At 40.2% G+C, this 20,181-nt stretch overlaps 1 protein-coding gene across 1 annotated transcript in view; it reads left to right on the top strand.

The window, feature by feature from the left end:
• Window positions 1-20,181, top strand: part of arhgef17 (Rho guanine nucleotide exchange factor (GEF) 17) — a 147,946-nt gene that overhangs the window by 85,153 nt on the left and 42,612 nt on the right. The window contains exon 14 of the mRNA XM_084064031.1: window positions 3,932-4,009. Coding sequence (XP_083920157.1) covers window positions 3,932-4,009 — 78 coding nt within the window. The remainder of the gene's footprint in view (window positions 1-3,931; window positions 4,010-20,181) is intronic.

The following is a 20,181-nucleotide window of genomic DNA, read 5'->3' as shown; positions in this document are numbered from 1 at the left end:
TTTGAGTTACAAATGTTCACTTTTGGAACTCAAATCTCAAGATTTGCAAAAAAAATAACAATATTTCTAAAATAGCAGATCTACAAGCTCATAGCGCAGCACTCGGTGCCGCGCTATGAGCTTGTAGATCTGCTATTTTTGAATAGCCAAAGAGTAAAAAAAATGCTTTTTAGCTCAAATCAAAAAGTGACACAGATGCTTCTTCAGGGCTTAAAGGGTTAATGGAATATGTAAAAATTAAAATAAATAAATAAAAGTAAATGAATGTGATCATGTAAACCATAATGAAATAAATAAATGAAATGAAAAACGAAACGTGCTCAAAACACGCGACTCCACTCAGCGTCCGATTGGACGAAGACAATGAGGCCGCTCTGCTAACGAGTCTCACCTGGCGAAACACAGCCAGGCTTAACGAGGTTAGCGGAGAGGTTCCCATGCTGTTAGGAGTAATCTGATTACAATTCAATGTGTTGCAGCAGATCATTAGTGGAGCGCTAATCAGGACACAGACAGACAGACAGGCAGACAGACAGACAGACAGACAGACAGACAGACAGACTAGCAAACAGACAGACTTTCACCAATGTAAGAGTAATTAATGAGTTAACTAATGAATAATCTAATTAACTGATGACACACTCTTGCTGGAAGAAGAACAGAGCTTTTACTCGAGTAAAGTCTAATCATTATATTACAAGTATACAAGTTCTGTATTCAAACTTTTACTCGAGTGAAAAAGTACAAAAGTATTGGCATCAAAACATACTTAACTAATTTCCTGACAGTCGCGCATAAAGTCGTTCTATTAAATAGCGCACTTGTCCGCCAAATCGCATGAAGTCGTCAGGGACGTGCTGGCCACTGGGAAATTTGGGACAATTCCAGAACGGCCGCACCTTTCCAGGCCGCCAAGACAGGGCAAACGGCCGTTGGGCCGTTGGGCCGTTGGGCCGTTTGCTCCCGTTTTAGGATTATTACGGTCATTGCCGGGTGGCACAGCCCAATTATTAGTTACGTTACTGTTTGGGCTGGGATGCTTTTCAGCAGTGACGTCATTTAGGATTGCTGGGTTAAAACAGTGAAAACCCCATTGAAAAACCACTGTTTTCAGCGGGGCCACAGGCCCAAAATGACAGATCGCGGTCGGAACGTTGTGGTTCGTCTGAACACACAGATCCCTCCTCTTACCTCTTCCCTACGCCTTTTTAGTTTTTTTTGGAACACAATGTCTCCTCCACAGCGTTTCAAATATCATGGGGATGAAGGTCATTACGTTGGCAAGGAGATAACAAACCATGTTTAATACCTTGGCGGGTGATGTGTTAAACCAGTGTTTCTCAAACTTTTTCGTGCCAAGGACCCCTAAATAGACTCTTATTAGCCCGCGGACCCCCATTTGAAAAGATAAGCCAGGGACCCCCCATAATAGAAGATTTGTACGGCTCTAGCAGTGATTTTCAACCATTTTAATTTCAAGGACCCCCAGTTTGACATGCATTAGGGCTACGGACCCCCATTTAATGGCATGTATGTCTCTGGGACCCCAATTCATATTGTAAAATCAATGTTAATTTAACTCTGAGAGCGTACATTTGGAACCAAATGGACCCGTTAGGGTCCATTTGGTTCCATTTGTACACTCTCAGAGTTACAGACCCATAAGAGTCCATTTGGTCCCTGTCCATCATTTATCTGGGGACCCCCTGGAACCCCCTCAAGTACCCCTGGGGGTCCTCGGACCCCACTTTGAGAACCAATGTGTTAAAGTACCAAAGTACTCAAGTGAGTCAACAAATAGCAGATCTACAAGCTTCACTAAGGAGCTTATTTTTAAAGTAGCCCAGGTACAGTAGGTAGGGCTTATTGGTTAATGTATGTTTTGTATAATAAATCTACAAAGTAACCTAAGCACTACAATAATTGTACTGGAGTAAAGACTACAGTATGTGCCTCTGAGATGTAGTGGAGTGGAAGTATGACGTATTTAAAAAAAAAAAAACGGACTTACTCAAGTAAAAATACCTCAACATGGTGAAGTATTTGAGTAAACGAAAGACGACGCGCCCACCGTTTAGTGCAGAACGTCTCAACTTGATGAGGTCACCATCCATGGTGGTCTGATATGACTCATGTTGATGATGTCATCATGCAGACCCGCTGTGTGCGGAACTGGACTGCTTCGGTAACCATGGTAACCGTACAGTGGTAACCATAGTAACCCTACCACCAACATGAAACCAGCATTCCTAGCATGACTTCCTGTGTGTGTGTGTGTGTGTGTGTGTGTGTGTGTGTGTGTGTGTGTGTGTGTGTGTGTGTGTGTGTGTGTGTGTGTGTGTGTGTGTGTGTGTGTGTGTGTGTGTGTGTGTGTGCGTGCGCGTGTGCGTGTGTGATCTAATAAAGTCAACAAGGACAGAATAGAAGAACATTCCTGTCTTGCAGAGAAGTTGCTCCTACTGTAACGTCTCTCTCTCTCTTTCTTCTCTCTCTCTCTCTCTCTCTCTCTCTCTCTCTCTCTCTCTCTCTCTCTCTCTCAATTTCAATTCAAAGGGCTTTATTGGCATGAGAAAACATACGTTTACATTGCCAAAGCACAATACAACAATACAGCAATACAATCAAATCAAAAAATATACACATTTGAAAGTCAGAATCTTCAATAGATCGATTTCTATGTACCAAGATCAGCGGCCTATAAATAGATGTGTCACTTTGAAAGAGTGTTGGTCTCTTTCAAAGTGAGGTAAGACAGCCAGGAATAATCACGAAATGGCTGAGAAATGGCGGAGTAACACTTAAGACAGGATTAATCAAGTAACACTTAAGACAGGATTAATCAGGAACAGTACTGGCGGAGACCTGTGCTCCGAGGAGCACATTTTCTAGTTGGTCATGTTTTCAAAATCTCTGTTTGTGGTTGTAATCTGTGGGAAGTATGTGTCTCTGATGTCTTGGTACAATGGACAGACGGTTAGGAAGTGTAGCTCGGTTTCCACTTCCTTTTGTGTGCAGTGGGTGCATAGTCTGTCTTCTCTCGGGATACAGGTCTGCCTTCTCGATCGCAAGGCTGTGCTCACTGAGTCTGTACCTAGTTGTCTCCGCCAGGCCGAAGGCATGGCGAGAGAGTATGTTTTACCCCCTGTCCGTCCGTCCGTCCGTCCGTCCGTCCGTCCGTCCGTGTGTCCTCTCTGTGTGTTAGCAGCTAATCTCCGACACCGTTGGCCCGCTCGCTCCGAAACTGTGCACACACTCTCCCTGGATGCCAATTCAGAACCTCTGCCCCAAATATTTTACATAGCCCTGTTATAGCGCCACCAGGAGGCCGATTTGTGCAAAACCCATTTACTCCTACAGATTTTATCCAAACGCCATGCAAATCGGTACACATTATCTCTATAGTCATATGATCAACACGGATCTGTCCGATTTCCCATATTCCATCCTCATTGGCTAAGGTTGGCTTCCAAAGTTTGCAGGATTGGTCCGTTTTGAACAAAATGCCTCAAATCATGAACGCAGTGTGCGATTTCCGTGAAATTTCACACGCACATTCCCACTAGGCCGAGGAAGAAACTCCAGGCGCGTCATCATCCGCGTCATCAGGTGACCGGATCGCGACAAGCCGGAAAGATGTCACCCCAGAATAGGTCCGTCCTAATAAAACCCTTGATGCGGGCGTAGTTTAGCTTATTTTTTAAATATAAATGTGAGTCTACTTTCCGGAGAGAGACTATTTAGCGTCTGTATCCCACGGGCCAGTGTTCTGTCTACGCCACTGTGTGTTGTGCAGAATATACCCATTAATCAATGTTAAATCTCTCTCTCTCTCTCTCTCTCTCTCTCTCTCTCTCTCTCTCTCTCTCTCGCTCTCTCGCTCTCTCGCTCTCTCGCTCTCTCTCTCTCTCTCTCTCTCTCTCTCTCTCTCTAGGACATGAGGAGACATGTGATCATGACCCTGTTAGACACGGAGCAGTCCTATGTGGAGTCTCTACGCACACTGATACAGGTACTACACACACAAAAAAATACACAAGAGCCGAGATACAGGATCTTTAAGTAATAATTTAACCAGTACATCTTCGGATGACGATATCTTGGGTTCTGTGTGAGGATTTTTATTTTATTTATTGGGGCGGTGTAACCCGCCCCCTATAAGTGAGTTTTGGACACTGACCAATCCTGCACCGTGATTGGCCAATAGTCCACAACGCAGTCTACACCCCTAATCCTTCCATTGTTAATGCAAATCGATACTTTTGCAAAGTCAGCCAATCACATTACAGCTAGTGTCATCACCACTAACTGTAATGTGATTGGCTGACTTTGCAAATTCAGGACTGTGATTGGCTAGTGAAACACATGACACATGTGCAGCCCTATGAATAGCAGTATGGACTTAAAAAAAGTCATTTATCCTTTTTTTAAAGTGAGTCATGTTGTGATTACCACACACCGCCCACTTCACACTGGGTGTGATTTTTGGGGCGGTGTAGCCGCCCCCTATAAGTGAGTTTTGGACACCGACCAAAAAAATTGTGTACCCCCTAACCCTTCCATTGTTAATGCAAATCGATACTTTTTTCATATCAACCAATCACATTACAGCTAGTGTCATCACCACTAACTGTAATGTGATTGGCTGACTTTGCAAATTCAGGACTGTGATTGGCTAGCGAAACACATGACACATGTGCAGCCCTATGAATAGCAGTATGGACTTTAAAAAAAGTCATTTATCCTTTTTTTAAAGTGAGTCATGTTGTGATGACCACACACCGCCCACTTCACACTGGGTGTGATTTTTTTTTATATAATTACGTTTTTTTACGTCAGTGGCAGTGAATGAGTTAACCCATTGATACCTGGAACGCATCTGTGTCACTTTAGATGTCTCTGGCCGCGCTATGAGCTTGTAGATCTGCTATTTTTGAAAAATCGTGAAAAAAAATTCTTTATATTTTTTTCCGAAAAATTGTTAGGATTTTGATTTTTTTTAGACGCTGCCCCAGGTCTTAATGAGTTAAGGTTACAGAGTTTACAGGTAAAGAGTAAGAACAAAATAAAAGTACTGTTGTTTACATCAATACATTATAATATATGTATAGTAGTATGTATGTATTATGTATTGTTGTGTACATCAATACGAGGCAAAAAGAAAAAAAAACATGAAGCATCAACAATACAGAGCAGAACGGTAAACGGAGGTAAAAACTAATAAAGTGTCATTATTACAGTCAGTGCTTCATAAAGTATCTCACCGTATCTCCTCATAAACCAATTAATAATAATTATCAGTTTAATGCCCATCAAAACAGTGCTCATAGTGGGGAAAAAACAGCACAAAAAACATAGGAACTAGTCCATAGAAACCCGGTCGACGCATCCGTGGGGGGGGATATGCGCACATGATCTGGCAACCCGATCTGGGAGGCAGTTCGTCCCATAGCTGGGCAGCCCCGTAACCATGGTGACATTAATTTTACGCAAAAAAAAACGCTCATAAACAGCTGAGATTTGGTGAAATCGAAAAACAAAACGAGCTTTGCAGTTCCATGGTAATGGCTGTGTGCAATCTCAGATCAGTAGCGGATAGAAGCAGTGGTGTAAAGTAACTAAGTACATTTACTTAAGTAGTACAATGTTTAGGTACTTTTACTTTACTGGAGTATTTCCAATTGTCAGTACTTTTACTTCTACTCCACTACATCTCAGAGGCAAACATTGTACTTTTACTCCACTACAATTATTTTAAACCTTTAGTAACTAGTTACTTTGCAGATATGAATTATTTCATTATAAAACATACATTAACCACTTTAACCCTATTTTATACCTAGGCTATTTGAAAATAGCAGATCTACAAGCTCACAACGTGTCGCATCGCGACACGTTGTGAGCTTGTAGATCAGCTATTTTCAAACATTTTAGTACTTTTACTTTTGGTACTTTAAGTACATTTTGATACCAATACCTGTGTACTTTTACTCAAGTACATGTTTAATTCCGGACTATTACTTGTAACAGAGTACTTCTACATTGCATTATTGACACTTTTAATTTTACTTTAACCCTTTAAGACCAGGAACGCATTTGTGTCATTTTTTTAGATTTCTTTGGGCTATTAAAAAATAGCAGATCTACAAGTTCAGTTCCCATGAGCTTGTAGATCTGACTTATTTGAATAGCTCAAAGTATAACATAACGGTCATACCTAAACATCAAAAATGACACATTATGTGTTCCCTGTGTGTGTGTGTGTGTGTGTGTGTGTGTGTGTGTGTGTGTGTGTGTGTGTGTGTGAGTCATGAGCTTTCCCACACAGTGGATAATGTCAGAGCTGTGTTCCCATGGCGACCTGGAGCAAAGATAAGTTTAGTAACCATGGTGACAGCAGCATCACTCTGCACTCACCACCCTGACAGAACAACAGGTTTCCATGTTCACCTCTGGAGGCTGACGTTACCTTCATATATATATCTATATCTATCTCTATATGTATCTGTATCTCTATGACTAAAATATGTAGTTGTATTGAATACTTTATGAACACATTGCTAAACAGTACAGCTGTACAATCACAGAAATAAATGTCAACTCATTCACTGCCAGAGTAAATACATGAATAAATCAGCCACTGGCAGCCATCTTTGTAGTTTTCCCTACCTTTCCCAAGTAGTCACAGAATCTTTATCTCCAGTATGATCCACCCCCCCCCATCGTTATTAACCCATTAAGACCTGAGGCCGATTCTTACCCATGTCTTCTAAATCCTAACCTATCCTAATCCTAGTTTTCTGAATCAGTGGTTCTCAAACCTTTTTCACGTCAAGGACCCCCAAAATGATATGTATTTGGCCGCCGACACCCCCATCTCAAAATGTTTTGTTCCAGGGACCCCCCAGAAGCAAAGATTTGAGTAAAAAAGGTTTGCTTTTAAAATAATAAAAATATATTAATTTGCACACATTTTCTCGATTTTTCAAAAATAGCAGATCTACAAGCTCATAGATCTGCTATTTTTGAATAGCCAAAGTGTAAAATAATGCTTTTTAGCTCAAATCAAAAAGTGACAGAGATGCGTTCCAGGTCTTAATGGGTTAACTCAATAAGTGCCAGAGGTTTTATAAAACAGGATACATCTAGTGCTGGCATTCTTACCGTTTGCGCTGCGCTGTTTAGGGCTGTAGACGCCAAGACGAGGACGTGGATGTAAACAAAGGCTGCGTGCACGATGGTGGAGGGTCCCGACTATCACCTGGAACAATAATATTTCTAACGCGATCCGCCATTGCAGAGTGATCGCCCATCGAAGACGTCTCATTTCCACCACGTTAAAAAAGAAACGGAGATATGAAGCTTTTTCTGAAGGAGTTATCATGGGAGTAGGACGGGAGGTTGTTTTTTTTTTGGCACGGATCCACTTCCGGCCTCTCCTTTTATTTCAAGCTCCGTGAATGATTCCAAAGTTGTGTTAGAGCGCCCCCGTGTGGAAAAATAAATAAATTAGGGCTGGGACTCGATGAAAAAAAAAAAATCTAATTAATTAGAGGATTTGTAATTAAATAATCGCAATTAATCCCATTTTAATCGCATATCAATATTTGACCTGAGAACAGTGAAAAGCATTTTTTTCAAATGGATTTTGGCATACGTCTTTAAGTACATGTACTCAAGAACTGTACTTAAGTACAAATTGTTAGGTATTTGCACTTGACTCTCGAGTATTTCCAATTTCTAATACTTGTACTTCTACTCCAGTAACTCCACTACATCTCAGAGGCAAATATTGTACTTTTTACTCCACTACAATCATTTGAACACTTTAGTTACTCGTTACTTTGTAGATTTCGATTATTATTATAAAACATACAGTAAGCTTGTGAAAATAGCCGATCTATAAGCCCAAGGCATTGTGAGCTTGTAGATCGGCTATTTTCCACCACTGGAGGCTGGTAGAGTGTGTTGTTGTTACTGTTGTTTTATAGAAGTTTAATGAATTAGTAATAAAAATTGTGTGCATGTGTCCCGCAATCGTGCACGAAGCACGGAGGGAACTTTTCAACGCCACACCCCCCCGTTCACTTGCTATAGGCCGTTGAATATTAGCCTGCCTGGTAAAGCCCCTCCCTCCGGAAGAAATCTCATTTCCATTTGATTTCAGGAGTGAGTCTGGCCTGAAGGCTCGTCTGGGCGTTTCTAGCCCGTTCACCAAATGGACGAGCCTATCAGCGTCGTCGCTCATCGTTCTGTGATTGACAGCGACAGTTGGCCAATCAGGTGGCGAGTTCGAGTGAGCCCGAATGGAACCGAGTGCAGCCTGAGTGCAGCCGACCAAAAACGAACGGCAGCCATCTTTTTTGTGCGTTGTATTTACTTTGTACTTTCGGTTTTAAAACTCTCTCAAACTTCTATTTTGAGGCACGGGATTTACTTTTAAGATATCGTTTGGATAGAACGTAGTTGTTTAACTTCATATATGTGGTCAATTAATCATGACAGAGCCTATTAAAAAAATAAAAATTCAGAGAACCGGCAGGGGCGGGCAGTGACACGCATGTATCCGAATAAGGCAACCTATTTTGGGCATGGCCGTCTCAAAAGTCCCTCCCGTTGCGTCACATTAGTCTGGAGGTGGTAAAAATGAACTGGCTGAAGGGGAACACTGCTGATTGGCTGAAGGGGTTGTCAGTCAACGGTATTACTCCCGCCCAACTCCAGCCCACAGACATATTGCAGAATGGGCGTTCAGGCCAGACTCACTCCTGAAATAAATTACAAATGATATTTCCGGAGGGAGGGTTTTCCAGGCTAGTTCTCGACGAAAAATGCAGAGTAAAACCAGGGAGGAGAGAGATACTATTTCCAACGTTCAATACTTTCAATACTCTCTCTGTATTTATACTCTCTTTATCTCTCTCTGTATCTCTACTCCACTACATCTCACAGGCGTAATATTGTACTTTTTACTCCACTACAATTACTTTAGTTACTAGTTACTCTGTAGATTTGGATTATTATTACAAAACACATTAACCATTTCATTCCTATGTACATTTCGGCCATTCGAAAATAGCAGATCTACAAGCTCACAATGCGTCGCGATGCGACGCATTGTGAGCTTGTAGATCTGCTATTTTCAAATGATTTGACAGGCACTCTTCTAGGCGGAGGAGACACAATGAAAATAAATGAATATATATAAAATATTAGGAGGGGGGAGGGGTCAGAAAAGGGCGAGCAAGAGATGAAAAGAAAGAGAATGATGTTAGGAGGCAAAGTTACACAGGAAGGAGTGTGTGTGTGTGTGTGTGTGTGTGTGTGTGTGTGTGTGTGTGTGTGTGTGTGTGTGTGTGTGTGTGTGTGTGCGTGTGTGCGTGCGTGCGTGCGTGCGTGCGTGTGTGTGTGCGCGTGTGTGTGTGTATGCAGATAGTGAGTCCTTTGGGACAAAGAGCTATTTCCTCTCATCAGATCCACACACACACACACACACACACACACACACACACACACACACACACACACACACACACACACACACTAACGTAATCATCCTAAAGATGGCTGTGTCTTCCTGTAAGGGTCCATTTGGTTACAGTTGTACACTCTGCAGAGTTCAAATAATACTGAGGATTATTCTCTCTCTCTCTCTCTCTCTCTCTCTCTCTCTCTCTCTCTCTCTCTCTCTCTCTCTGTCTCTCTCTCTCTCTCTCTCTCTCTCTCTCTCTCTCTCTGTCTCTGTCTCTGTCTCTGTCTCTCTCTCTCTCTCTCTCTCTCTCTCTCTCTCTCTCTCTCTCTCTCTCTCTCTCTCTCTCTCTCTCTCTCTCTCTCTGTCTGTCTCTTCAGGAGATTAGATTTCTCTGCGTTTCCTCCTGTGTTAGTGATAGTTTAGTCTGTGTTTAACGAGCGTCCTCTCTCTCTCTATCTGTGTGTCTCTCTGTCTGTCTGTCTATGGCAAGCCGTTTTAACATTTAATCGCTAGACTGGATGTGTATAGTAGATATCTATAATTCAGTTCTTCCTAGTCAAAACTAACGTTTCGGATATCCATAATGAAATTCCTCCTAGGAGGAACTGTCATTTGAGATATCCGAAACGTCATTCTTCCTAGGAGGAATGACGTCACTTTTCCCATTCATGTGTATTGGGCTTTGAGTTTCGGATATCCGTAACTGCATTCTGGATATCTAAAAGCAACATTCTGGATATCTGCAATAGAATTCTTACTAGGAGGATCTACTCTTTCAGATATCTACAATGCAGTTCTTACTAGGACAAACTACCATTTTAGCTATCCGAAATTAAAAAATCATTCCAGACCTCCGTAATTACATTTAGTATATCCATTAATTCATTGTTACTAGGACAAATGGAATTATGGATATCCACAATTCATATTATTACTAGTAAAAATTTAATTTCAGATATCTGCAATAGTATTATGACTAGGAACAATACAATTACAGATATACATAAATATGTTATGGATATCTGGTGACAGGTAGATAAGACGCCATTTTAACATAAAAGGGTTGATTGACTATCTACAATTATATTTTAGATATCTCAAATAGCATTTTTCCTAGTAAAAACTGTATTCTTACTAGTCATAATGGTAATTAAATATATCCAAAAGACATTCTTACTAGTAGAAATTGTATTTCACGATATCTAAAGCTGTATTTGTCCTAGTCAAAATTAATCTTGAAATCCTTAAAAAAAAATAAGTAGCCGGTTTAACATTTAATAGCTAGACTGAATATGTATAATAGATATCTATAATTCAGTTCTTCCTAGTCAAAACTAACGTTTCGGATATCCATAATGAAATTCCTCCTAGGAGGAACTGTCATTTGAGATATCCGAAACGTCATTCTTCCTAGGAGGAATGACGTCACTTTTCCCATTCATTTTTATTGGGCTTTGAGTTTCGGATATCCGTAATTGCATTCTGGATATCTAAAACCAACATTCTGGATATCTACAATTGAATTCTTACTAGGAGGATCTACTCTTTCAGATATCTACATCACAGTTTTTACTAGGACAAACTACCATTTTAGATATCCGAAATTAAAAAATCATTCCAGACCTCCATAATTACATTTTGTATATCCAAAATGTAATTAAATATAACCACAATTCATATTATGACTAGTACTAATAGAATTATGGATATCCACAACTGCAATTGTGCTAGGAACAATACAGTTCAATATATCTGTATTTATATTATCGATATCCGTAATTGTAATTCTTCCTATCCATAATGCAGTTTTAGATATCTATAACTGTAATATGATCGCTTTCCTTCCACCTGCAGAGGGCGCTGTTTTCCTTTTTTTTATGGGTTCCCAAGATCGAACGCTCATTGATGCTTCAGTATAATCCTATACAAGCAAATGACCACGCTGATTGTCAAATACATTTATTATGTTAACACTATTGCCGCCAAGCCCGTAGTCCTACGGGCCGTTAAATCCAACCGTTAACCGCCAATCCCGTAGTCCTACGGGGCGGGTGTTTTCCCATGTTAAATCGTGCAGGTGCAGATTCCGGATTTTTTTTGCACTTCCGGTTTCGAAGGGGGCGGACCGGAAACGAAATAATACTGTTTCCGTTTTTTGTCCCGCCTCCGTTTCCTGTCTAGCGATCAACTTTGGAAGCCATTATCTCGGTTTGTTGTTGTGCTCTCCGCATCCCCCATTGTAACGTTTTGCTCTTGTTCTCCAAAATGGCTGGTCGGATCGCCTCGCCGTCTTCGGCGTTTTGTAATGTCGGATCCCGTGTTTGTGTCGAACCAAATGAACGCGGATTTTAAACGGATTTAGCGGGGCCTATGACGGAATCAAAAAAACAAAAAAGGTAATAAAAAGCTTGGCACTACGATGGACGTTCTGAGATTAGCCGTTGGCGGGGGATGTGTTTTAATGTCGCCATTGTCTGAAATGAGTCCAATCCTCACCTTTGTTTAGGGTTACACATGTCCTCTCCATATCCAGATCACACTGGAGCCATGTTGGTTAATTATATCAATGTCAGTTGTTGCCTAGGTCAGTGGTTCTCAACATGAGGTCCGGCAAACAACAAGGGCCATTAAGGGGCTCCCCAGCAAATTGATAATTAAACATGCCAGAATATCATAAATTAACACAATTAGACAATTTAGCCTAGATTAGGAGAATGGCTGTTCTGATCATAGTTCGCTCTAAAAGCAATAGGCTTAGGCTAGAGATTCTGGTCATGGACAGGGATTCAAAAACACAAGAAAGCCATTGCCTTGTTTCCATTGGGGTCCTTTGTACTCAATTCATAGTGACATTAAATGACAGACAGATATACACTACTCTGCAGAACATCATCTAAGCAATTTAAAAAATAGGAGAAAAATCTGACAATGAAATTCTTTCTTAATCACTTTATTTTTGGTGAATGTTCACCTAGTGCAGTGTTTCTCCCAGTCCTTCCTTAAGGGGGTTCCAGGGGGTCAGTTAGGAACCAAATGGATGAATGGATGAACAGGGGTCTTCAACAGGGGGTCCGGGACCCCTAGGGGGTCCTCAGAGTTACTACAGGGGGTCCGCTAAATATCCCTTTTCTGAGGAGAACTTGACGCCTCGCAGCGCGAGGCGTTGTGAGCTTGTAGATCTGCTATTTTTGGCAAAGAGGCGTAGAGGGAAAAAAGAGCAGACCAAGAGAACAAAAAAAGTTAATCTGAAACACAATTTTATACAATATAGAAGAGGGGGTCCCTGCTTAATCTCTCTCTCAGCTAGGGGTCCTTGGCCTGAAAACGTTGACGGCCCCTGCCCTACGGAACCTCTCCCTCCGCTGTATAGCTCCGAGATGAGCTATATAGCGGAGGGAGAGGTTCCGATTGGATTTATTATACACATTGATTCTTGAATAGGCCTTTGGCATTAGGCATTGTACTACATTGACTGAGGGTGTATGAAACGAAAGCCTGCCAGCCAGGTAGCCTACTTATAACAAGGCGTTAATAAAGTGACCAACATGGCAGAGGAGTATTCTCATTGGGGCCAACGAGGCCATGGCCCGGTCTGTAAAACCCCCAGGGGGAAAAAATCAACATAACAACATTAGCAGCCCCTCACCCTTTAAGTCGCCTTTGTTTTCAAATGGGGCTCATTTGCATTCGGCCGAATTGTTAATGAGTGTCCATTAGGAAACCAGTTTCGCCGTCAAACTGGTTCTCCATTGCGCAGAGACAAGCACCTCTCCATTCAGAAATGCAATAGAAGAAGAACCGTCGTCCTGAAACACCCTGCCCCGCATCTAAACCGGCGGCCTCGGTCTGTGAAAAAAAATGGGGCAGTGTGTTTGGGACGAGCGTTCCATTTTCCACCCGGAATGGCTCGGTAATTCTCAATAGACTTATCAGCCGTTGTTGTGCTTACCCCCCCCCCCCCCCCCCCCCCCCCCTCTTGAGAATTGTATCTCAAGAATACATTTTTTTAACATATTCGGTTTAATAACTCACACCCTGTTAATGAATTAAAAAACGTTGTTTATGATAGCAGACATGTGTACAGTAGGTCCTTTGCTTGAAAATATTACATGTAGGTAAAACAAATGGATGATTAAAAGAATGAAAAGAGAGAAAACTATACAATAAGCCTCGCCCCCCCTTTAAATTACGTAGTTATGGATATCTAAAATTACGTAGTTTTGGATATCTAAAATGGTAGTTTGTCCTAGTAAGAACTGCATTGTAGATATCTGAAAGAGTAGATCCTCCTAGTAAGAATTCTATTGCAGATATCCAGAATGTTGGTTTTAGATATCCAGAATGCAGTTACGGATATCCGAAACTCAAAGCCCAATACACATGAATGGGAGAAGTGACGTCATTCCTCCTAGGAAGAATGACGTTTCGGATATCTCAAATGACAGTTCCTCCTAGGAGGAATGTCATTATGGATATCTGAAACGTTAGTTTTGACTAGGAAGAACTGAATTATAGATATCCAGTCTAGCTAGTTCCTCCTAGGAGGAATGTCATTATGGATATCTGAAACGTTAGTTTTGACAAGGAAGAACTGAATTATAGATATCCAGTCTAGCTAGTTCCTCCTAGGAGGAATGTCGTTATGGATATCTGAAACGTTAGTTTTGACTAGGAAGAACTGAATTATAGATATCCAGTCTAGCTAGTTCCTCCTAGGAGGAATCGTTATGGATATCTGAAACGTTAGTTTTGACTAGGAAGAACTGAATTATAGATATCCGGTCTAGCTATTAAATGTTAAAACGGCCCCCCCTTTAAATTACATAGTTATGGATATCTAAAATGACGTAGTTTTGGATATCTAAAATGGTAGTTTGTCCTAGTAAGAACTGCATTGTAGATATCTGAAAGAGTAGATCCTCCTAGTAAGAATTCTATTGCAGATATCCAGAATGTTGCTTTTAGATATCCAGAATGCAGTTACGGATATCCGAAACTAAAAGCCCAATACACATGAATGGGAAAAGTGACGTCATTCTTCCTAGGAAGAATGACGTTTCGGATATCTCAAATGACAGTTCCTCCTAGGAGGAATTTCATTATGGATATCTGAAACGTTAGTTTTGACTAGGAAGAACTGAATTATAGATATCCAGTCTAGCTAGTTCCTCCTAGGAGGAATCATTATGGATATCTGAAACGTTAGTTTTGACTAGGAAGAACTGAATTATAGATATCCAGTCTAGCTATTAAATGTTAAAACGGCTTGCCATACAATTTCTACTAGTAAGAATGTAGTTATAGATATCTGTAATAAGGATTTTGACTAGTCAAAATGCAGTTTTGACTAGTCTAAATGTAATTACAGATATCTGCAATTACTTTATGACTAGTAAGAATACAGTTTTAACTAGGAGAAATTCTATTTGCGATATCACAAATATAATTCTAGATAGTCAATGGACACTTTTTATATTAAAATGGCGTAATATCTACCTGTCACCAGATATCTGTAATTGTATTGTTCCTAGTCATAATACTAATTGCAGATATCTGAAATTCCATTTGTACTAGTAATAATATGAATTGTGGATATCCATAATTCCATTTGTCCTAGTTAATATGTATTTATGGACATACCAAATGTAATTACGGAGGTCTGGAATGATTTTTTAATTTTGGATATCTAAAATGGTAGTTTGGCCTAGTAAAAACTGCATTGTAGATATCTGAAAGAGTAGATCCTCCTAGTAAGAATTCTATTGCAGATATCCAGAATGTTGCTTTTAGATATCCAGAATGCAGTTACGGATATCCGAAACTCAAAGCCCAATACAAAATATAGCTGCAAGCAGCGATAATACGGGGCCAGTGAATAGAGAGAGAGAGAGACATGGAAACGGAATAGATTGAAGAGAGAGAGAGTGACATGGAAACAATAGATTGATGAGAGAGAGAGATGGAAACATAATGGTTTGATTGGGCATCTCAACCTACTGCCATTAACAGGATTCGAACTCTCAACCTTCAGACTAATAGGCTGCAACACTACCTATAGTGCTATAGCTTTGTCCAGGCTGATATTGTCTGTTGAAGATCATAAACTCTTGCCTTCTTTCATGAACCAAGCCCCTGTTTCACTAACACTAAGATCACTCGTTCACAAACCATTTACCAAAGAAGAAATTGTACATCTCCTCAGAACCAAAACTAGTGAAAGTAGCCGATCTACAAGCTCACAAACCATGAAAGGTTGTGAGATTGTAGATCAGCTATTTTCAGAATGAAGTATGTCATACGTTGAAAAAACGTACTCTCAAATAAGCATTTCAGGTTATCTTTACCATTTGCATATGTATTCATTGATACAGTCATGTTGTTTGCAATTCAACTTAAATTAACTCATTGAGTGCCACAATCCGTCAAATCCGTCACGTGGCCTGACGCCCAGAGCGCCACGATCCGTCAAATCCGTCATAAAAAAAATTTCAAAAAAAAAAAAAAAAATCAAAATAAAAGTTTTTTTTTTTTTTTTTTTTTTTGGGGAAAAACATGTTCAGAACCCAAGATATGATGATTTGAAGATTTGCTGCTCCATCCACTCCTTGTTTAACCTATAACTTAAAAAGGCTGTATCTCGCTTCCTAAGCACTTTTTTTTTACAATGAATTTTGGCTGTGGCACTCAGAACCAAAATTCCATTAACATGAATAAATAAGTTTGGCACTGAATGAGTTAAGTCTGCATCAAGTGAGGCTTGAACTGGCAACCTTGGGATTGTGAGGCATTCATTTAAGGGAGACACCATTGGCCCAACAGACAAGTAACTGTGAAAAAGGAGATCACACAGATGATACAGTTTCACGCAAATAGCTGAAAAATCCTGGGTTTAAGTGTTTTTCAAACTGTTCAAAAGTGCGGACAATCTAAGGGCGGCACTTACTGGTCAAAGCGATAGATGTGTTCCTCATGAGTCAAGGCACATGTGTAAGCAAGTTTCACGACTTTCGGCCAAACGAGGCATGACTTATGCCTGTTTAAAGTCTGCCTTTTCAAAAAATTGCTATAGCGCCCCCTTTTGGCCAATTGGAGTAAGATTGGTTTCAGTGATATTTGGAATGACCCTGTACATTTCTGCAAAGTTTCAAAGAAATGTGAGTCTGCATGTATGTTTTAGGCACAGATGAATAATTTTCATAAAACTGTAATAGTTAAAATCTATCTCCTCCTGGGATTTTTGAGCAATCTGCACGAAACGTTTAACACTTGAACTTTGGACCTCTGCATACAAAAATTTCCAACGGATTTTCCATAAGTGAAAAAATGCAGAAGTTAGGAGCCAATGACTGTTTTTCATATAATGCAAAATGGTGGGAGATCTAAAGGTCAGAGGTCAAAAGTCAGAGGGTGAAAGTTGTTCAGCATGAGGAGACGCATATGTGTATTCAAGTTTCATGGCTCTAGGTCAAACAGGGCATTAGTTGTACCTGTTCAAAGTTGCCATTTTCAATTGAGTGCTATAGCGCCACCTTTGGACGAAAGATTGTGAGAATTATTTCTTGATCGTTTTTCATGACCATCTACCATATGGCCGAGTTTCGTAAAAAGCGACTGCACGGTTCAGCCAGAACTGCGAAAAGTGGCAGAAGAAGTGACAGAATACTGCCAATAACAAAACAGGTCCAGAGCTGAGCTCTGGCCCCGTAATAATAGCACAATAAGACATGGAAAGGGAATAGATTGAAATTGAGACAAAGCAAATGATTCCAACAGGCGAAAATTATTTTTAGCCCAACCCAGCTGAGGTGGTCATATATAGGACGCAGGGGGGCAATCCCAGGTGAAAAACCTCACCCATTAACATCTCAACCTATTGCCATTGACAGGAATCAAACTCTCGACCTTTGGATTCACAGGCTGAGACACTACCTATACCGCTATAGCTTTGTCCAGGCTGAGGTCATCTGTTGAAGATAAAAGTGAACCAGTGAAAGCAGCCGATCTACAAGCTCAGAAACATGTTGCTATCTGAAAAGTTTTGAGATTGTAGATCGGTTATTTTCACAATGAAGTTTGTCATACATTAAAAAAACATACTCTCTCCAAGACGCATTTCATCATTACCTTTAACAGTTGCACATGTATTCAATGATACAGTCATGTTGTTTGCAATTCAACTTAAATTAAGTCTGCATCAAGTGAGGCTTGAACTGGCGACCCTGAGATTTTGAGGCCTTCATTTAAGGGAGACGCCATTGGCCCAACAGATAAGTAACTGTGAAAAAGGAGATCACACAGATGATACAGTTTCACGCAAATAGCTGAAAAATCCTGGGTTTAAGTGTTTTTCAAACTGCTCAAAATTGCGGACAATCTAAGGGCGGAGCTTACTGGTCAAAGCGATAGATGTGTTCCTCATGAGTCAAGGCACATGTGTAAGCAAGTTTCACGACTTTCGGCCAAACGAGGCATGACTGTTTAAAGTATGCCTTTTCAAAAAATTGCTATAGCGCCCCCTTTTGGCCAATTGGAGTGAGATTGGTTTCAGTGATATTTGGAATGACCCTGTACATTTCTGCCAAGTTTCAAAGAAATGTGAGTCTGCATGAATGTTTTAGGCACAGATGAATAATTTTCATAAAACTGTAATAGTTAAAATCTATCTCCTCCTGGGATTTTTGAGCAATCTGCACAAAACATTTTACACATGAACTTTAGACCACTGCCTACAAAAAAATCCAACGGATTTTCCATAAGTGAAAAAATGCAGAAGTTAGGAGCCAATGACTGTTTTTCATATAATTCAAAATGGTGGGCGATCTAAAGGTCAGAGGTCAAAAGTCAGACCACGAAAGTTGTCGGGCATGAAGAGACGCATGTGTGTATCGAAGTTTCATGGTTGTAGGTCAAACAGGGCATGAGTTGTACCTGTTCAAAGTTGGCACTTTCAATTGAGTGCTATAGCGCCACCCTTTGACGAATGAGTGTGAGAATTATTTCTTGGTAGTTTTTCATGAGCATCTACCATATGGCCGAGTTTCGTAAAAAGCGTATGCACGGTTAAGCCAGAACTGGCAAAAACAAGTTTTTTTCAAACTGCTCAAAATTGCGGAAAATCTAAGGGCGGAGCTTAATGGTCAAATCGATACGTGTGTTCCTCATGAGTCAAGGCACATGTGTAAGCAAGTTTCACGACTTTCGGCCAAACGAGGCATGACTTATGCCTGTTTAAAGTCTGCCTTTTCAAAAAATTGCTATAGCGCCCCCTTTTGGCCAATTGGAGTAAGATTGGTTTCAGTGATATTTGGAATGACCCTCTACATTTCTGCAAAGTTTCAAAGAAATGTGAGTCTGCATGTATGTTTTAGGCACAGATGAATAATTTTCATAAAACTGTAATAGTTAAAATCTATCTCCTCCTGGGATTTTTGAGCAATCTGCACGAAACGTTTCACACTTGAACTTTGGACCACTTTCTACAAAAATTTCCAACGGATTTTCCATAAGTGAAAAAATGCAGAAGTTAGGAGCCAATGACTGTTTTTCATATAATTCAAAATGGTGGGAGATCTAAAGGTCAGAGGTCAAAAGTCAGAGTGTGAAAGTTGTTCAGCATGAGGAGACGCATATGTGTATCCAAGTTTCATGGCTGTAGGTCAAACAGGGCATGAGTTGTACCTGTTCAAAGTTGGCATTTTTCAATTGAGTGCTATAGCGCCACCTTTTGACGAATGAGTGTGAGAATTATTTCTTGATCGTTTTTCATGACCATCTACCATATGGCCGAGTTTCGTAAAAAGCGACTGCACGGTTCAGCCAGAACTGCGAAAAGTGGCAGAAGTGACAGAATAATGCGAATAACAATACGTGTCCAGAGCAGAGCTCTGGCCCCGTAATGAATGGGAAAAGTGATGTCATTCCTCCTAGGAAGAATGACGTTTCGGATATCTCAAATGACAGTTCCTCCTAGGAGGAATTTCATTATGGATATCCGAAACTTTAGTTTTGACTAGGAAGAACTGATTTATAGATATCTGTTATACATATCCAGTCTAGCTATTAAATGTTAAAACGGCTACTTATATTTTTTGACAGATTTTAAGATATCTGACATAGAATTTTGACTAGGAGAAATTAAATTATAGATATCTTGAAATACAATTTCTACTAGTAAGAATGTCAATATGGATATCTTTAATTACATTTATGACTAGTGAGAATACAGTTTTGACTAGGAGAAACGTGTTTTTGGCTATCTAAAACATATATTACAGATAGGAGCATGGTTCGATTAAATGTTAAAACGGCTTGCCATAGTCTGTCTGTCTCTCTCTCTCTCTCTCTCTCTCTCTCTCTCTCTCTCTCTCTCTCTCTCTCTCTCTCTCTCTCTCTCTCTCTTTGTCTCTCGCCCCTGGCCTTGCCAGTGGGAGGAATTAATTGGCATAACGAGAACAATATGTAATAATAATAATAATAATAATAATAATAATAATAATAATAATAATAATAATAATAATTTATTATTAGTTAGTGTGGAAAAATCAAAACAAAGCTAACATGTTAATAACTGTTCCTACACAGAAGATATTGTGAAGTTGTTTACAGCAGTGGTTCTCAAACTTTTTCATGTCAAGGACCCCTAAATAGACACTTATTAGCCCGCGGACCCCCATTTCAAAAGATATGCCAGAGACCCCCATAAGAGAAGATTT

Source organism: Gymnoscopelus microlampas, assembly GCF_963454915.1.
Source record: "Gymnoscopelus microlampas genome assembly, chromosome: 8".
Lineage (NCBI taxonomy): Eukaryota > Metazoa > Chordata > Actinopteri > Myctophiformes > Myctophidae > Gymnoscopelus > Gymnoscopelus microlampas.
Note: the sequence above shows the minus strand (reverse complement) of the source record. Positions and strands in the feature narration are given on the sequence as shown.